General features: G+C 39.4%; 1 protein-coding gene across 15 annotated transcripts in view; it reads right to left on the bottom strand.

The window, feature by feature from the left end:
- Window positions 1-18,954, bottom strand: part of jakmip3 (Janus kinase and microtubule interacting protein 3) — a 118,409-nt gene that overhangs the window by 4,915 nt on the left and 94,540 nt on the right. For 5 of the 15 annotated variants that reach the window (XM_052027299.1, XM_052027300.1, XM_052027306.1 and 2 more), the window contains 11 exons: window positions 15,110-15,169; window positions 13,142-13,270; window positions 11,259-11,387; window positions 10,325-10,408; window positions 7,758-7,820; window positions 7,502-7,600; window positions 6,846-6,944; window positions 6,671-6,730; window positions 5,330-5,395; window positions 4,970-5,038; window positions 4,805-4,882 (listed from right to left, as the gene is read on the bottom strand). In XM_052027299.1, the coding sequence (XP_051883259.1) occupies window positions 4,805-4,882; window positions 4,970-5,038; window positions 5,330-5,395; window positions 6,671-6,730; window positions 6,846-6,944; window positions 7,502-7,600; window positions 7,758-7,820; window positions 10,325-10,408; window positions 11,259-11,387; window positions 13,142-13,270; window positions 15,110-15,169 (936 nt within the window). The remainder of the gene's footprint in view (window positions 1-4,804; window positions 4,883-4,969; window positions 5,039-5,329; window positions 5,396-6,670; window positions 6,731-6,845; window positions 6,945-7,501; window positions 7,601-7,757; window positions 7,821-10,324; window positions 10,409-11,258; window positions 11,388-13,141; window positions 13,271-15,109; window positions 15,170-18,954) is intronic. The other 10 variants (XM_052027301.1, XM_052027304.1, XM_052027309.1 and 7 more) reach the window with 5 other exon arrangements.

Here is an 18,954-nt window from a genome sequence, read left to right as displayed (position 1 = left end):
AAGGGGACGTGAAAAGGCATTGGCGAGTAGGGTTAAGGAGAATCCCAAGGCTTTTTTCTCGTACGTAAAGAGCAGAAGGATGGCTAGAGTAAAGGTAGGTCCAATTAAAGGCAAAGGTAGGAGGATGTGCCTGGAAGCTGTGGAAGTGGGTGAGGTTCTCAATGAATACTTCTCTTCAGTACTCACCAAGGAGAGGGGTCTTGATGATGCTGAGAACAGTGTAGGTGAGGGTAATGTTCTAGAGTATGTAGATATTAAGAGAGAGGATGTGTTGGAGTTGTTAGAAAATATTAGGACAGATAAGTCCCCGGGGTCTGACGGAATATTCCCCAGGCTGCTTAATGAGGCGAGGGAGGAGATTGCTGAACCATTGGTTAGGATCTTTGAGTCCTTGTTGTCAATGGGGATGGTACCGGAGGTTTGGAGGGTGGTGAATGTTGTCCCCTTATTCAAAAAAGGTAGTAGGGATAGTCCAGGTAATTACAGACTGGTGAGCCTTACATCTGTGGTGGGTAAGCTGTTGGAAAGGATTCTAAGAGATAGGATCTATGAGCATTTGCAGAAACATGGACTGATTAAGGACAGCCAGCATGGCTTTGTGAAGGGAAGATCTTGCCTCACAAGCCTGATAGGGTTCTTTGAGGAGGTGACCAGGAAGATTGATGAGGGTAGTGCAGTAGATGTGGTCTACATGGATTTTAGTAAGGCGTTTGACAAGGTTCCGCATGGTAGGCTTCTTCAGAAGGTCAGAGGCCAAGGGATCCGGGGAAGCTTGGCCATGTGGATTCAAAATTGGCTTGCCTGTAGAAAGCAGAGGGTTGTGGTGGAAGGAGTGCATTCGGATTGGAGGGCTGTGACTAGTGGTGTCCCGCAGGGATCGGTTCTGGGACCTCTACTTTTTGTGAAATTTGTTAATGACTTAGATGAGGGGTTGGAAGGCTGGGTTAGCAAGTTTGCAGATGACACAAAGATCGGTGGTGTTGTGGATAGTGTGGAGGGCTGTCGAAGCTTCAGACGGATATTGATAGGCTAACAAGTGGCAGATGGAGTTCAATCCGGAGAAGTGTGAGGTGGTACACTTTGGAAGGACAAACTCCAAGGTGGAATACAAGGTAAATGGCAGGATTCTGGGCAGTGTGGAGGAGCAGAGGGATCTGGGGGTTCATATCCACACATCATTGAAAGTTGCCTCGCAGGTGGATAGGGTAGTTAAGAAAGCTTATGGGATGTTAGCTTTCATAAACCGGGGGATCGAGTTTAACAGCCGCAAAGTGATGATGCAGCTTTACAAAACTCTGGTTAGGTCACACTTAGAGTACTGTGTACAGTTCTGGTTGCCTCATTATAGGAAGGATGTGGAGGCATTGGAAAGGGTGCAGAGGAGTTTTACCAGGATGCTGCCTGGATTAGAAAGTATGGATTATGAGGAGAGACTAAAGGAGCTAAGGCTGTTCTCATTGGAGAGAAGGAGAATGAGGGGAGACATAATAGAAGTATACAAGATATTGAGAGAAATAGATAGAGTGGACAGTCAGTGCCTCTTTCCCAGGGCGCCAATGCTCAAAACAAGAGGACATGGCTTTAAGGTATTGGGTGGGAAGTTCAAGGGTGATGTCAGAGGGAGGTTTTTCACCCAGAGAGTGGTTGGTGCGTGGAATGCGCTGCCTGGGGTGGTGGTGGAGGCTGATACTTTGGACAAGTTCAAGAGATTGTTAGATAAGCATATGGAGGAATTTAAGTTAGAGGGATATGTGGGAGGAAGTGGTTAGATAGTCTTAGGTGTGGTTTGAAGGGCGGCACAACATGGTGGGCCGAAGGGCCTGTATTGTGCCGTATTGTTCTATGGTTCTATGGTTGGTTCAATGCCCCCTACTTATCACAGGGATGTGCTTAAACAATTGTACCAAGTTAGACTCAGGCATGGGGCCAACTTTCCTGTTTTTTACAATGAAGGGGAATGGCGACAAGGGAGAAAAGTAAATATTAGCTCATTTGAACTTTTACTAAACTAGATTGAGCTTATTTAACTACTGAAGTGTTTGAGTTTGATTTTAAGAACTTTTTTTACATTTTCAGTAGATTAAATAGATTTTAATTGTTCTTAGAAGTTTCTGAAGGTCAGAAAGCTTAATCAATATTTTTGACAGCTGGCAAGACTAGAAGCTGTGATTTAGCTGGCTCTTTTCAGCTGTTGTATGGACAAGCTGCTGGCTGTAAATTATAAACTAATGCTTTTATAAAACCTAGCCCGGCAAGAGAAGGATGATTCATTTTTTTGTGACAAATTGTTAAATATATGCCTTTAATTGTAGAGTATTGAATTGATGTCTTTATTAAAGAACTGAAAATTGTTATTGTACTTTGTAGTTAAAAATAGAAAATGTTGAAAACACTCAGCAGGTCAGGCATCATCTGTGGAAAGAGAAATGATTTAAAGTTTTAGGTTGAAGACTTTCTGTCAGAACTGGGAAAGAGAGAAAACAAGTTAGTTTCAAGTTCTAAAGAGGCTGTGGAAGGGGTAGATAAGACAGCAGGAATCTGTGAGATGGTGAGGTTAGTGTTGTTGGAAGGTGAGGATGAGCTATTCTTGGTAATTCCAGAGGGAGAAGGAATGAGAGCAGGGGTGTGAGAAATAGATGAGATGTGGTCAAGGGCTCTGTTCATTATGGTAGAGGCAAAGTCATGGTTTAGGAAGAAGGAAGACACCTCAGAGTCACCTGTGTTGAACATCTCATTATCAAAGCAAATATGACAGAGCCAGAGGTACTGGGAGAATGGAATGACGTTCTTACTGGAGGCAGGCTGGGAGAAGGAAAAGTGGAGCCATGGGAGTCAATAGGTTTGTAAAGGATGTTTGTTGCTGAGATGGAAACAGAGAGGTCCAGAAAGGGAAGGGAAGAGTAACAGATGGAGCATGTGAAGGTGAGAGCAGGGTGGAAATTGGTAGCAAAGGTAAAGGCATTTTTGAGTTCAGTATGAATGCAGGAAGCAGCACTAATTCAGTCAATGCAGCAGAAAAAGAGCTGATGGAGGGGGGCATGACTGAAGCAAACACTGTTCCATATATCCCTTAGAGGGACAGATGCAGCTTGGTCCATGTGAGTTCCCTTAGCTACACCTTTGATCTGGGAGTACATGAGTTCAATGGGAGATCAAGTTCAGCCAGGCAAATGTTGGTGTATAGGAACTGGTAAATGGTAAAGATGGGCTGGTTGGGACCAAGGAACTGGACATTGTCAAAGGGGCAGAGGGCATCGGAGGTGTCATGGATATAAATAGGAAGGGACTGGATCAGGGGTCCGATGGCTCTTAACTTTTTCCTTGACAACTGGCTTTTCTTTACAATGAACATACCATTCCTCTACTGCTCCATCCCACACCAGGATGGTCTGAGGGCCTTCCACTGCTTCCTTGAGGTTTTTGATCTGAAATGTAAACTCTGTTTCTCTTTCCACGGTTGCTGCCTGACCTGCTGAGTGTTTCCAGCATTTTCTGTTTTTATTTCAGATTTCCATTTTGTTTTATTGTCCTTGTATTTTGCATCTCTATGGCTAAAAATAGGCTCTGGAAGTTTCTAATTAAAGCAAAACATTGACCAATGTACTGTACAATTTTCTATGCTTTCCAGTCACTTCAATATAGGCCTAGCATGGCAGAACTATTTGACCATTCAGTATTGTGTTTTATAAAATCTGACAGAGAATATCCTAGTAATTTGTCACTATTCCTACATTTTAGTCCCATAAAAGAGTTTAATCATCTTAATAGTCTTTTGTTGTTTGTTACAACTGTCAGAATCATTCAAACTTATATCATTATGAAAAGACTATTATCATGATCTCAGTATATCATAATACAACTTGACAGAGTAAAGAGAAATAATGCCAACACACAGAAATAATAGAAACATAGAAAATTTACAATATGGTAGGAGGGCTTTTGGTTTATCATGGCTGTGCCAGTTGAAAATGAACTGCCCAACCTAGCCCCACCTTTAGCATTTGATCTGTAGCCCCATAGGTCACTGTTCTTCACATAGATATCCAGGCACTTTTTTTAAATGTGGTGAGGGTTTCTGCCTCCACTGCCCTTTCAAAAATCAGCTTTCAGACCTCTACCATCCTCTGGGTGAAAAAAAATTTCACATCTTCCCTTTTATATTACAACCATTTTATATTTTATATACTATACATACACACACATATCTATCTATCTATCTATCTATCTATCTATCTATCTATCTATCTATCTATCTATCTATCTATCTATCTATCTATCTATCTATCTATCTATCTATCTATCTATCTATCTATCTATCTATCTATCTATCTATCTATCTATCTATCTATCTATTTTCAGGATCTGGGTATTGCCTTCAAGGTCAGCACAGTCCTGATGAAGGGTCTCAACCCGAAACGTCAACTATTTCCCTCCATAGATGCTGCCTGACCTGCTGAGTTCTTCCAGCATTTTGTGTGTGTTGTAAGGTCAGCATTTATTGTGCACCCCTAAGTGAGCTTGAGAAGATGTGACAATCCACAGACTTGACTCACTGCGGTCCTTCTGGTGAAGGTTCTCCCACATTTGGAGTTCCAGGATATAGACTCAGCGATAATGAAGGATCTCTGATATGTTACCAAGCTGGGATAGTGCTTGATTTTAAGGGAAATATGCTGCTGGTGGTGTTCTCATGCGCCATTTGCAAAATCCATTGGGGGACTGGACTTCTTTACAGTAAGTGGACATGTAAAGAATTTATGTATTTTTAATTAAGAGTGATGTTTCACTGAAAATAAAACTGTACCTTATGAGCCTGGTCCATGGCCTGTTTTCTGTAGTCCAGTTCTTCATCCAAGTAGCCCTTCTGTTTACTGAAAAGCTCCTGTTAGCAAGGAACCAATTAAGGAACTTCAAAGTCTCTCACCTAGTATCTTTAAAATCATTAGTATCATATGTGCTTACTGCATACCTTTTCATTTTCAATGTCATTCATCTTTTGCTGGAGAGCAGATTCTGTCACCTCAATTTGTTGTAGCCACTGGAAGTTGAATAAAATATAATCGGGCACACAAACAGAATTTAACAAGTGAGACTCATTTTTAACTCAATATGACCCTCTTGCTATTTTGTGTAAGCAACCATTTGAAATGAAAGCTTAGTTTTATATGTCACCATCTTCTCTTTAATTTCCTTTTCACCTAAGCACAATACACATCCAAATTATTAATGAATTCTTGTCCCATTCAAATTCTTATCCCTTTGGTGTCCAGGAGGATTTTTACTAGTTTGTTTCATGTTAACCAGTACAATAAAGAAATGTAAATGTTACCTTTTCTGCCAATGTCAAAACTGTTCGGGCCTGAATCACAACCACTTGTTCCTCATTGGTCAAATTCTAATTGGTAAGTAAATAAATAGATAGCAAATTAAAAATGAAACATTCTAGTATTTTCTTTTTATATAATGCATGCTTCTTTCCTTATTCCATGCCAGTGCCCCCATGTATTGTCTCCCAATGTACTGAGTCATGCAGCCCAACTTGATCTGGGTCAAAGACATGCAATGTCATCCTTAGATTGAAGTTACATTCCTGTATCCACTGAAAGTAATGTGGAAGATGTGAGAAACCCTATGGAAATGAGTGAGGTGGGTCCCCAATTATGTAAAAAGTTTCTGGTTTGAATCATTGCAAATATGACAAAAATATTGTGTTATAATGTGAGTAAAAAATGAGTTTCTGTCTCTATGATTTGTTGCTCTTAATCACTTCATCCTTAATCATCTAATGTTGAAGATTTTACTTGATTCAGAAGACACTTTATTTCTTTTGAATAGGAAAAAAACATTGTATGTAATTGAAGTTCAGCAATTTACGAGGTTTTATGTGACATTGTCTGTATGTGTTCGGGCTCAGCAACTGATGAGATTGTATAACTTTACCAGTATCTCCACGCATTTACTGACAGAGGACAGAACAGGGTGATCAGAGAACCTCCATGAATTGCATACGTATCTTGCTTCTGTCTGTGAGATAGCACCCTAATTTTCCTATTATAGAACTGGGCAACTTGTAGGATTCAATTTTCACATTCCTAACCAATTTTCACATGCTCAGATGGGCAATTTGTAGGAACCAGTTTTCACTTCAGGGATATGAAAATTGGTTCCTATAAATTGCCCAGTTGGTTTTCCGTCTCTTAAAAGATGGAAGGACATTGATAAGTTCACAAAGTACATGCCTACTGGCGCTTTAAACAGGTAGCTACATGTTAATACAGATGAACAATTAGTGTGATGCTTAAGAGGGAGCCATATTTAAAATGGCCTGTTTCTTCTAAGCCAATAGTTAGATATCCCAGTTATGGGGAAACGTTTTAAATGTTAATTCCATGATGAAAGTGAAAATAATCAATGTACTTTTCTGTATCTCTTTAAAAATACCAAGTTCCTGACTTTGAGGAGAAAACTTAGCTAAATTTTTGGCACTCTATACTGTGAGTTTCAAATGGTGATAGATGTATGCTGGATGGAAGATTCTTACGTAAATAGACTGTATAGTTTTATAACATACACATATGGTTAACACCGCTCTGTGATTCACCCTTGTATCCCCCACTTACAAGCTTATATAGTATAAAGGGAAATATCCATGATCAGAAAAGCAACATACACTTACGGCGTTATCTCCTAAAATATCCAGCTTTTTCATAAGATCTGCTATTGTAATGTCCTGACAAAACATGGGAAAAGTTTAATAAGAAATGCTTAACAGATTGCATTAACACAATCATCTGTGACAATTAAACTCTTTTTATTAGAGAAATACAATAATAGAGGTCACCTACTGTTACACCTTCTGCCTCACAGTACACCTGAAGAGGACTTGTCTCCTCTGGAAATGGGATGTGATGAAAGTTGATGGCAGGTGAGCGCCGTTCTCGTTCCTGAAAGATGAATTTTCTTTTGAGGAAAAATGCACAATTGATTTTGTCATTCAATGTCTTAAAAAATTCAATCAGTAAAAGAAAATTTAAATGGATTTAATATACAAAAAAATAATTAACCAGAGTAATTAAATTAATGAATAGGATTTGAGGTAACAGCTTAACAAATACCAGTGTCCTCAAAATAACCTCCAAGTAGAAAAGGGGAAGGGTTCAATAGTGTTATTTTAAACAAATGATAAGAATTGTACCAGAAGATTATAAGCCAACCATGATATGTTAGCAGTAATGTATTCTGCAAGCTTGTAAACAGGGAAGTGTTCTTATGTCCCCTCTGTATCAATTGTGTTAAATAGTTTGTGAAGATTGCCCTGGTTTGGCATTTATGGTCAAATTGTACTGAGGCTTTAAAGGAATACATAAACAGAATAAATCCTCACGAATATCATTGGACTGTGCAATAACCAGAGCAATTCTACTCTGATAGCTTAACATCAGCAGATTTATTTTGATCAAAGAGAAAGGAAATGGGTAAAAGACACTTAAGTTCTTCTTACTTCAAGTTCCAGAATGCGAAACTCTAAAAGCTCATTTTGGTCTTTCGCATCCTGTACCTCATGCCGAAGGCGATTTTCTTCAGTCTCCATTTGCCGAATCTATGAAAATGTGCACACAAGGTTCATTTAAATCTTATTTCTGGATGTTGCAATGAGGATGCCTTAGATCTTAAATCATGCTGCAAGAAAAATAGAAAATTCAATTAATGGCAGAACATTTTTGTAGTTGCACCTGTATTCTGAGTAAAGAAAATACCTTTTCTAGTAGTTCTTGGTTCCAACGACAAAGTGCTTGCTTCTCCTCGATCCATTTCATATCCTTAGAAATATGAAGATAATACTGCTTATTCTGATTGGAGATAAATAGCATTTAATATGTACAGTGCAGTTACACCATCCACAACAAATGCGGTTTTACACATTTCTGCAATTCGCCTACCGCCACAAGTCTACAGCAGAAGCAATCTCACTGGCTCTCCACTCTACTTTGAAGTACAACTGCAAATCATGTCAGGATGCTGTTTATCCAATACAGCTTGACGTTCAACACCATCATCCCCTCAGTACTAATCACGAAGTTTCAAAATCTGAGTCTCTGTACCTCCCTCTACAACTGAATCCTTGACTTCCTTATCGGGAAACTAAAGTCAGTGCGGATCAGTAAACACATCTCCATCTTGCTGACAACCAACACAGGCACACCTCAAGGATGCATGCTTAGCCCACTGCTCTACTCTCTGTACACTCACGACTGTGTGGCTAAGCACAGCTCAAATGCCATCTATAAATTTGCCAGTGACACCACTGTTGTTGGTAGAATCTCAGATGGTGATGAGTAGGTGTGCACGTGTGAGACAGATCAGCTGGTTGAGTAGTGTCGCAACAACAACCTCGCACTCAACCTCAGCAAGACAAAGGAATTGATTGTGGACTTCAGGAAGGGGAAGTTGGGAAAACACACACCAGTTCTCATTGAGGGATCAGCAGTGGAAAGGGTGAGCAGCTTCAAGTTCCTGGGCGTCAGCATCTTGGAGGATCTATCCTGGGCCCAACATATTGATGCATTCACAAGGAAGGTACACCAGCAGCTCTATTTTGCTAGGAGTCTGAGGAGATTCGGTATGTCCCCAAAGACTCTTACAAATTTCTATAGATGTATGGTGGAGAGTATCCCGACTGGTTGCATCACAGCTTGGTACGGAGGCTCCAATGCACAGGATTTCAAGAGGCTGCAGAGGGTTATAGACTCAGCTAGCTCCATCATGGACACAACCTTCTCCACCATCCAGGACATCTTCAAGAGGCGGTGCCTCAAGAAAGCGGCATCCATCACCAAGGAGCCTCACCATCTGAGACAAGCCATCTTCTCATTATTACCATCTGGGAGGAGGTCCAGGAGCCTGAAGACCCACACTCAACGATTCAGGAACAACGTCTTCCCCACTGCCATCAGATTGCTGAATGGTCCATGAACCCATGAACACTACCTCGTTATTCCTTTTTCTGGACTATTTATTTATTTCTGTAATTTATAGTAATCTTATGTCTTTGCACTGTACTGCCGCTGCAAAACAACAGATTTGGACTTAGCTACTTTGAGCATGCAAGGATCTTACATTCTTTGCATTCACATAAATCCTATTTGCTAATATCAGTTTCTGGTCCTGGGAACTTGTGGTTGGTGATTGACAAGTGGCATTTTAACTTGTCTGGAGTAGTGAGGTATGAATTAATATTGAACAATGGTGGCTGGACAAGGCTGGCCTGGTTGTTTCCAGGACTGGTTGGCATTGGTGGAAGTGGGGAAGGAAAAGGGGTTTGGTATCCAGCTTTTAGATGGGTGAACTGACAGCGCTATGTGGGGTTTCCTGGTCAGCAATGTGCACCACTTCTCTTGCATTGCCTGCATCATCTTTTTCCTCCTTTCATGCCTCGGCTTTTTCTTCTTATCTTCTGTGGCCTTTATGTCCACCCTTCACTGCTCCACAATGTTATGCAAAGCACAACTCACCATCACCATTGCAGACACTCTGGGTGCTGCATATTGCAGGGCACCTCCAGGTCATTCATGGACTTGTTCAGTGAGACTTCTGGTTGTCAGATAGCATTGGTCACACCACATCCAGCCTCATTGGTTGGGTTCTTCATGGGTGCTATCAGCCATGTTTTAAAAGGGCATCCTTCCTCTCCGAGCAACCAGCTGTTAATCCTACTTGGAAGTGTGAAAAGATTGGGAAAAATGGACAGCCAACAAACAAAGACAACTGACGCTTGCTTGGGAATCTTGTGTAGTGCTGCAGAAATATTTTCTTGTAGATGCAGACTTTTTGAGTTTTCCAGGAAAGCAGATGCAAGGATCTAATAGGTACAGATGTGTTTGCCTCTTAGTTTACTTTGGCATCATGCTCGGCACAGACATCATGGGCCGAAGGGCCTATTCCTGTGCTGTACCGTTCTATGTTAATATGTTCTGTGTTAACATTTTTTCAATCCAATCTGCTATAACTTCAGTTTGGTTTCATAGGTTAGCTCCAGGAAGCTTGTGAGGCTTGTGTGCATTAAATTAAAGTCCCAAACTCATGTTGATTTCATTTTTAATGACCAATTACCACACTGAGATTGCCAGCCTGTTTCACATTTATTTCCCAATAAATCTTGTGCTACTCACTAATTTCGTATGGAATTTCTAGTGGAGCATCACTTTCACCAAATTATTTCCACACCATCGCATCCACCCCCTGACCCAACCCATTCAAAACTGTAGGAAATAAAACTGCCCTCTTTGTCAACCAGAATGTTATACATCAGGCAGTTAATTTTTACCTGCCCTTGTTGTGCAAGAGCTTTCTCCAAGTCTTCAATTTTAGTTTGATATCGGTGGTTTTCTGCCTGCAGTTGTTCACGAGTCTAAGAGGAAGAAAATAAAAGAGGGAAAGGGTGAAGAATATTGTTCACTACAGTCATGTTTTACAGAGTGGCCTTATCGAACTCTGCTAGCTTCACCTAGAGAGAATGACCAACCCTCCAAACCACTAACCAGTACGATATCTCAGTGCCAATACCACGGTTGTTCTGATTCCCTCATTTCACACACCAGTCATTGTTTCTTGCCTTGTCGTTTTATAATATGGAGGCAGAGTTTGAACCCATTCCCATTCAAACCTGCAAATTCTGATCTGCTCTGCATCCACATGTCCATTCCTCTCCCTTCATTGTCCATGCAACCACACCCCAGCCTTTCTCCCTATCAGCTCTACCCTCCTCCAGCCTCATTCCTGATGTAGAACCCCTCTATCATCCACAGACTTTACACAATCCCTGCCCAACTCACTCCCCACTAAAAGCACAGCGTTTTATCCCTTGAAACAATTATAGTGTTTCTTCCTAAATATAAAAATACCTTTTTAAAAATTAGAGGTAAAAAAATACATTGTTTGAACACATTGAACATGTCATCAAAAATGAAAATGTATTTATAGCCCAAAGTCAAATAAGTACAGACCCTAAAGGTATCTAATATCATGTGGCCTTTTATTCATACATTATGGAACACCACAAAACTAACCAAGTCACAGAAAAACATGTAACTAAAAATAACATGGATTTGTCTCCAATAGACGAGGTGAGTCTGATGATGCAGATAAGGCTTTCCGTGCTTTCTTTTCATTTGGTGGGAGGGGATTTCCAGCAATTTCTCATTTTATTTCAAATTTCCAGCATCTGCAGCTCTTTATTTATGTATTATTTCTACCAATACCTTGACTTCCCTTTCAGCATCTAACGTTCCACCGACTTGTTCCTGCAGCAAAGCATACGCTCTCTGCAAAGCCTGATACTCCATAGTCAGTTGACGAAAGCGAAGTTCTGTCTCTTCTTTTGCCATTCCCTAAGCATAACAAGTGAGGAACACACTCAGATGTTTCAGTAATCTGTCACCTCAGTCGTATCACATGCTTATATTTTGGGTAATGAATGTAACATTATTGTGTTTAAGTAAATCAGGCCAGGACCTAAATCAGAATGTCCTAAATTTTCATCAACTACAAAGCTTTTAGTCTCCAAAATGCTGTAAAACTGATAATTTGATGTTTTTTCAGTGAAAGTTTTATGTTTCAGGCAAAACACTAAATTCACAGGCAGTGGGTAGGGTCTTCTGCCAAGGGCAGGAAATCTGCACACCAAACAGTTTAATTCTGGCATTGGACCAGCTAGCAAGCTGAGTTGAGATGCTTCTGCCATGGAAAAAATGTCATCCTGCGCCACTACCATGTAATTCAAAGGCACTACTTTACCTATGGCATTGTCAAAGGTTTCATTACCAGTACATCACACAATCCTTTCCTCACAAAATGAAATGTGAGGACAAACAAATCAAATCAGGAAGAATAACATATCCGTTTTGAAGTTTTTTTGATTATATATCAGTATTTAGATATAAGAACATCATAAATGCAAAGAATTATTTTCATCATATATCAGAAATCACACTCTACCGTAAATCTTGACTTTGTGATAGTGTAAGATATATGGTAATGAGCAATCATAGCCCTCCTAATTTGTATTTACATAGTTACATATTCACTAACTCCTGCTTCGTGCCTTCATATAGAGTCAAGATATACCCTAATGACTATATGCAAAAACAAAGACTTTTAATTTATAAATGTATTAATTTATAGGACTCTCTTGGGTATAGCAGGCACATTGTTGGTAGGTTACTATGTTGTAGGTTAAAATGTAGTAGTAAGAATCAAGGGAATCGAAGGGAGCAGGCTGATGAACAGTGAACCAGTGAGTGAATCAAACGCGCAGCTAGGACATCAGCAGTAATCCTACCACCAAACAAAAGAGCCTGGCAGGAACTGGAATTCAACCCAATTTACTTGACAAAAAACAGGGTAGAGGAGTGAGGGTAGAATCCAAGAACATTGGTTTCTGTGGGACCCAGATGAATACAATTCACCCATTGGCTACTCTCCAGGAAATACACTGCGACAGAGCCACACTGTGGAAATTATAAATGCTACAGTTAGAATTCATGCCAAAGATTGGTCTGGAACCTGGCACCAACCCATCATTATAAGCAGAGAATGATCCTGGCCACACTCATTGGTTTTTTTGTCTCATTTGCACAATTCAAATGCCTACTTTGCACCCTTAGATGCCCTCAGGTAGGTCATTGGAGTATAGGAAAGATGATTGTGAAGGTCGAGCAAGAGTAGAGTGTAGAAAGGGATAGGGAATAAAGATGGGAGTGTGGACCATGGGGGTGCTGGTAACCAAGGGGAGAAGAAGTTTGAGGAGATAAGATGTTTGAAATTTCTGGGACTAGTACTTCCACAAAGTTTATAATTTACATTTAGTAATGGGACATTCAGAATATATTGGGGTTTTAAGATTTGTTTTCCTCAAAACGTTTCAGAAATAAGATAATAATAACATATGATGAGAGATATCACAGTTGAACAAGAGAAAATCACATGTCGTGTTTAAAACTACTCAATAAGCAATTTTCAAACAGCTTATTTGAAAAAAATGTAGGTGAACATAAAGCTGTTCGTTTGAAGCATTTGATTAATGCCTGTTGCAATCCATTAAAAGTCTTTTTCATCAAAGAAAAGATGCATCTAATTCTGTCACCTCATCAAGATCATCCTCTGGTGTACAAGGGGTTCGATCTGTCTTGTCTGTTTGGTATGAAATGGATGAACCATCAGAATCAAGTGATGCTTCTTCATCATACCCAAAAAATGTCTCCACGACTGGCTTCTGTAAATAAAAAGTAAGAATTAACATGTGCAGCATGTGTAAGGGTATTCTAATACCAACTGAAATTATGATGATATTGCAGAATACATTGGTGTATACACCTAAGGCTTATATTCACAGTGGCAACTGTGCATTTCCTTAGTTGCCTTTTTCTATCTGACTTGAAGTTTCCAGAGATAGACTGAATGTGCCTTCATCAGATCTTCTGATGGAAGTAATTCTGTAGAATTTGGAAGCCTGGTACTTTGGTGCCAACATTTTCCAATTAGTTCATGTAGATTTATGTGACAAAGCAGGCCACAATGAAAAGATCTACGCAAGTACTGAAACAGCTATCTTTGTTTCGTAATAAAAGTTAGAAATACATTGCAGATTAAATGGCATTTAAAATAGTCAATTTTGCTGAAGCTGGGAATTTTATGGGCTTTTTTCCCCCGGAATTATCTCACCTGTAAAGTTTCATTTTTATTTCTTGCTGCTTCTGTTGCATATCAGTGAGTGACAGGGTCAAACATTAATGTAAAATATAGATGGTTCAAAAACAAATCATAGGCACCAGGGAGAGGTGGCGGGGGGGAGGAGTGGGAGAAAATATTCAAGCATATTTATTCTGTGTAAGGAAAACCACCAGGTTACATAGTGATTTTCAAACCATAACTGGAATTTTACTCTCTAATCTAATTACTGAGACTGATTTTTCTGATTTCCTGTGTGGATCATTTTCTGAGTTTTGGGATATAGAAAAATATGCAGCAGTCTATAATAATCTATCTCCAACCCTTTTCCTGGGTTATCCTTGTCTCCAGCCTGATGTTGCTGAGGATTATTTAGATGTTACATAAATGATGGACAGAAATTACGTCAGAGGATATGTCATCAAGGCAAGTGAATCTGTGGCGAGAAAGACAGAGTCAACATTTCAGATCAAAGACTCTTCAACAGAAGGCCATTGACCTGAAATGTTGACTCTGTTTCTTTCTCCACAGATGCTGCCTGATCTACTAAGTACTTCCTGCAATTTCTGCTTTTGCTTCAGATTTCTAGCAACTGAAGATTTTTGCTTCAAGGAAAGTTGATGTCATGTAATATCTTCAAGAGAATTTGCGAAGACATAGACACCTGCCCCTAAAACCAGGACTGAATTTTTTGGAACAGGTTGCATTGCACTTTGGAGCTGACTGCCATTCAGTTATTGTTTCAAAAACAGGGATTAGCTCCCTTCCTCAATGTGGAATGAGCATTGATTCCAAGGGAATCGCCTTGTCAAGTGCACACCATAAATGCTTAAAGGAATCCGAACCTTGGAAAGTGGGCAGATTCAGCCACGGTGAAGGGAGACACCTGCTTAATGCAGACTGCTCATATCCCACCCCTTACATTTTAATTCATAAACATTTTGTTTAAATTTCTGTTTCCTCATTAAAACAATAGGTAGAGTTTTATTGATCTTATTGAGGCTTATGAGAGGCATTGATGGGATAGATAGTCAGAATATTTTTTCCCATGGCAGGGAGTCCAAAACTAGAGAGCACAGGTCTAAGGTGGAGGGGAGAAATTTAAAGGAGATATGAAGCATACATTTTTCACACAGAAGGTGGTGATGAATATTTAGAACAAGCTGCCGGAGGATGTATAGAAGCAGATACTATTATGGTGTTTAAAAAGCATTTGGACAGGTACTTGGATAGGAAAGAAGTAGAGGGGTACGGACCTAATGTAGGTAGATGGGCATCGTGGTTGGCATGGAAGAGGTGGGCCATAAGAGCCCGTTTCTGTGCTGTACATTTCTATGATTCTATGACAGTGTGAATAAGACAAAAATGGAGCTTTTGGTTTCACCTTGCTCGCCTTTGTAACTTTCTTCTTTTGTTTTCTGTAATGCAGAAGCTTATCCCGATCCTGTTCCAAACAAAAAATAATGTGCCTTAACAAAGAGTGGCAAAAAAAATATATGTTACAATGTAAAGCAGATTGATTTTTAGTCATCATGATTCATGGACTATCAGAATCACAATATTATAAAAATCTTTTCAGGTACCTTGAGATCCAATGTGATTTAAATTATTCATACATTATAACTAATCTTCTCCTGAAAGGTCAGTAAAATGTAATTCAATATTTTTCTGTCACAATGTTTCAAATCATATCTCATTAAAAATTCCTATTTTTATGTCTATGCTTGCCATTATAAAGCATCAGCTGGGACAGGAGAAGCAAGTACAGACTCACCAACACCCGTGTCCAGGTTATTTTAATTGATAGCCCAACAGAATAATGAAAAACAGAAAGTTTAAAAACTTGCTTAACTGGACCCGTTTAAGATAAGATAAGATATCTTCCTTAGTCACGTGTACATTGAAACACACAGGGAAATGCATCTTTTACGTAGAGTGTTCTGGGGGCAACCTGCAAGTGTCGCCACGCTTCAGGTACCAACATAGTATGCCCACAACTTCCTAACCCGTACGTCTTTGGAATGTGGGAGGAAACCGGAGCACCCAAAGGAAACCCACGGAGACACACGGGGAGAACGTACAAACTCCTTACAGACAGTTGCAGGAATTGAACCTGGGTCGCTGGCACTGTAATAGCGTTATGCTAACCACTACATTTATACCTACACTTCAAATGTGATATTGGATTCAAATGTATTTAGTAGGAACTATCCAGTGATACCAAGCTCATGTCTGATAAATGTAGTAAATATTTTTATTCTGTGGAATCATTCGTTTTGTTCTCATTAGATACTAAGGTTAGGTTGTGTGCATTGAGCAAGATGCCTACAAGATACAGGGACAGTTGTGTTATTGGGAATATGGAATATACGCTGAATCTGGAAGGAGGTTAGTGAATAAAATGCTGCAGTGAAGAGATTGATCCAAAATGAAGAACTGTGGTATAAAATTAATGAGACCAGTTATTGATAATCTAGAATCCTGTCAAGTTTTCTCCTGATGATATTGTTTTCTTGAGACACTTCACGAGAATGAATATCAATGGACAGATTATAATGAGTACGGCTTACTTAACATTGGTTTTCACCAACCTCTTAAAACTGGAGAGGAAATACAGTGCAGTTGAAGGCTGTGATGAAAAGACCTCTTAGCAATTTTTTTTCTGCAGTACCTAGGAGTACAAGGGACCTATAGTACTAAAGGAAAATACTAAAATTTTTCCTAGATGAGTGCATGCTTCAGTAACTTGGCTCAACAAGTAAAAATAATCTCTGCAGGTGTAGAACAGACAAAAGATCAAATTGGATCCAAAAAAGAAGAGAAATATTGAATGAGGTTTTATTGATATTTTCTCTGTGTGGACTTCTTGGATGGATGTAAAGTGTTGGGTTGCAGTTATATTCTTGATTGGAACTTTAGACCTGGCCTAAGCACAAGAAATCTTTTGTGTAACCTTTATGAAGAATGGATCTTTAACATTACTTCAGATGATGGTTTAAATTAGATAAACAAGTCCATCATGCATCAGAGATGCCTGAATGCAGTTGAAACATATTGATCCAGAATTTGTGATCAATGCTCAGCTATAATCCTCCATGCTAAGTCTGCATTTACATTGCATAGTTCCACCAACATAAAGCCATCCTCATCATCATTGATAATATGGTGTAAAGCAACAGGGCCTTCAGCTACTTTACTGCATTACCCAGGAGAGCCAATTCCCTATTCCCTTCCCTTTCTTTCTCTAGACTTTGAATAGTGGAGATTCAAGAGCAATCAGAAAATTATCAAAATATTAAAATAAGTAGTAAGTGTTAAAGATATAAGACAACTAAAACACCTAAAAAGAATTAAACTCAAATGGTTCAAAAACCTGTAAATTAGCTTACTCTGCTGGCTTTCCTCTCCATTAAAATAAATGAAGGTGTGGTTCTAAAGACAGCTCTAACCCAGTGTAGGTTGTACTGGCAGATTCCTCAGCTGGAAAAAAGCCACGGCTTTGTGTTCCCTCGTGGCAGAAAGCTGCTTACAAAATGCCAGTAAAATCAGGATGTGCATTTGAATAAATCCCTGACTTTCTGGCACTTCTGCAGGGAAATATCAGTAGTTGTGAGGGGAAATGCTGGCACTTGTCTGCATACTGTGGCCAAGGGCTTCATTTGTACTTTCCATTACTGAGCATGTTTCATCTTTTATAAAACCTCTGGGACAATTTGAGATTTTCCTTAATGGGTGGTTCAGTGATGCTGCAGCAAATGCCTCTGTCTCACAGCTGTAGCAAACTAGGTTTAATTCTAACCTCCAGAGCTGCCTGTAAAACATTTGCACGTTTTCCCTGTCACAGTGTGGGTTTCATCCAGGTGCTTCAGTTTCCTCCCACATCCCAAAGACATGCTTGTTGTTGGGTTAATTGATTACTGTAAATTGCCCCTGGAGTAGGTGTGTAGCAGAGGAAGCAATAAGGTATAAGTGGGCATCTATAAGAGAATAGATTGCAGGTTAATAAGTGGGGCACTGAGGTTGATAGGATTGCTCAGGGAGATGACACAGATTTGAAGGGCTGAACAATCTCCTATGTCATATGGAAATATGAATTAAAGGTTTTCAATTACTGAGCAAGATTTTACACAAAATTCATCAGATAAGAGTTGAACCAGAGATCAGAAATTATCATCAAGACAAATATTTGGGAGTTATTTTGTCATTTTAGAATCTTTGCAAAGCTAGTATAAATGTGCCACAAAACAATAAAGGAAAAATAATGGAAAAAAAACAATAAACAATAAAGGAAAAGAAGCAGATAGTTTAAAGCTGAGGTTTCTAAAACAGTTCTTTTATTGAACCCAAATCTTTTGAGAGTATATTAAATCATGTTGTGCTTGATAGTGATTCAAATCTTTATTTTGCTGTAATTTTATGAAACTTTGCTCGATGACTTAGGATATCAAATGAATTTTTAACTTTTATGATCCTGAACAACTCATGTACTGATGTTTGGCATGTGTCTCTCTATTCCCAAGTCTAAGACAAAGTGGGTTTGGGGCCAATATTGAGAACAGTCAATCTCTTCTTTCTCCATCTTTGGAAACTGTTTAGAAATCATGCAGCTTGGGTTTGATCTCAGTGTTAACCATTTGGTGAACAATTCAGCTACATTATGATTTCCTTGTCCAATCTTCCCTGCTCCTGGAATATTACTGCTTGTCTGATAGCCCTGTGGCATATCTTTCATCTGCAGAAATTCGGAAGTAAATGATACTGTTTTTACCATTTGTTTTTTCCTGTTGGAAAATAAACTCCTCCAGTTTTGCCACATCTGTCCTGCTGGAAGAGCATGTCCAGGGATAGGCAGGACCTTGCACACTATTCATTCCTTTGATAATAATTCCCATCTTCTAGGATAGCAGAATGGTCAGAAACTGCAATATCAATGCAGTGGTGTGCACAGGAATTTAACCTCCCTAATGTTATGAGGTGAACCTGTGAATACATGTCGCAAACTTCTTCTAATGATTACTGGGATGGAGATCTGTGGTCCTGACTGCACCCTCAGTCCCAACACCTTGCCCGTGCCTATACATCAATGTATTGGTATTGGTATTGGTTTATTATGGTCACTTGTACCGAGATACAGTGAAAAACTTGTCTTGCATACAGTTCGTACAAGTCAATTCATGACGCAGTGCATTGAGGTAGTATAAAGTGCATTGAGATAATACAGGGTAAAAA

Source organism: Pristis pectinata, chromosome 12 (genome assembly GCF_009764475.1).
Source record: "Pristis pectinata isolate sPriPec2 chromosome 12, sPriPec2.1.pri, whole genome shotgun sequence".
NCBI classification, from domain to species: Eukaryota; Metazoa; Chordata; class Chondrichthyes; order Rhinopristiformes; family Pristidae; genus Pristis; species Pristis pectinata.
The sequence above is the reverse complement of the archived record's forward strand: the minus strand, read 5'-3'. Positions and strand labels throughout refer to the sequence as shown.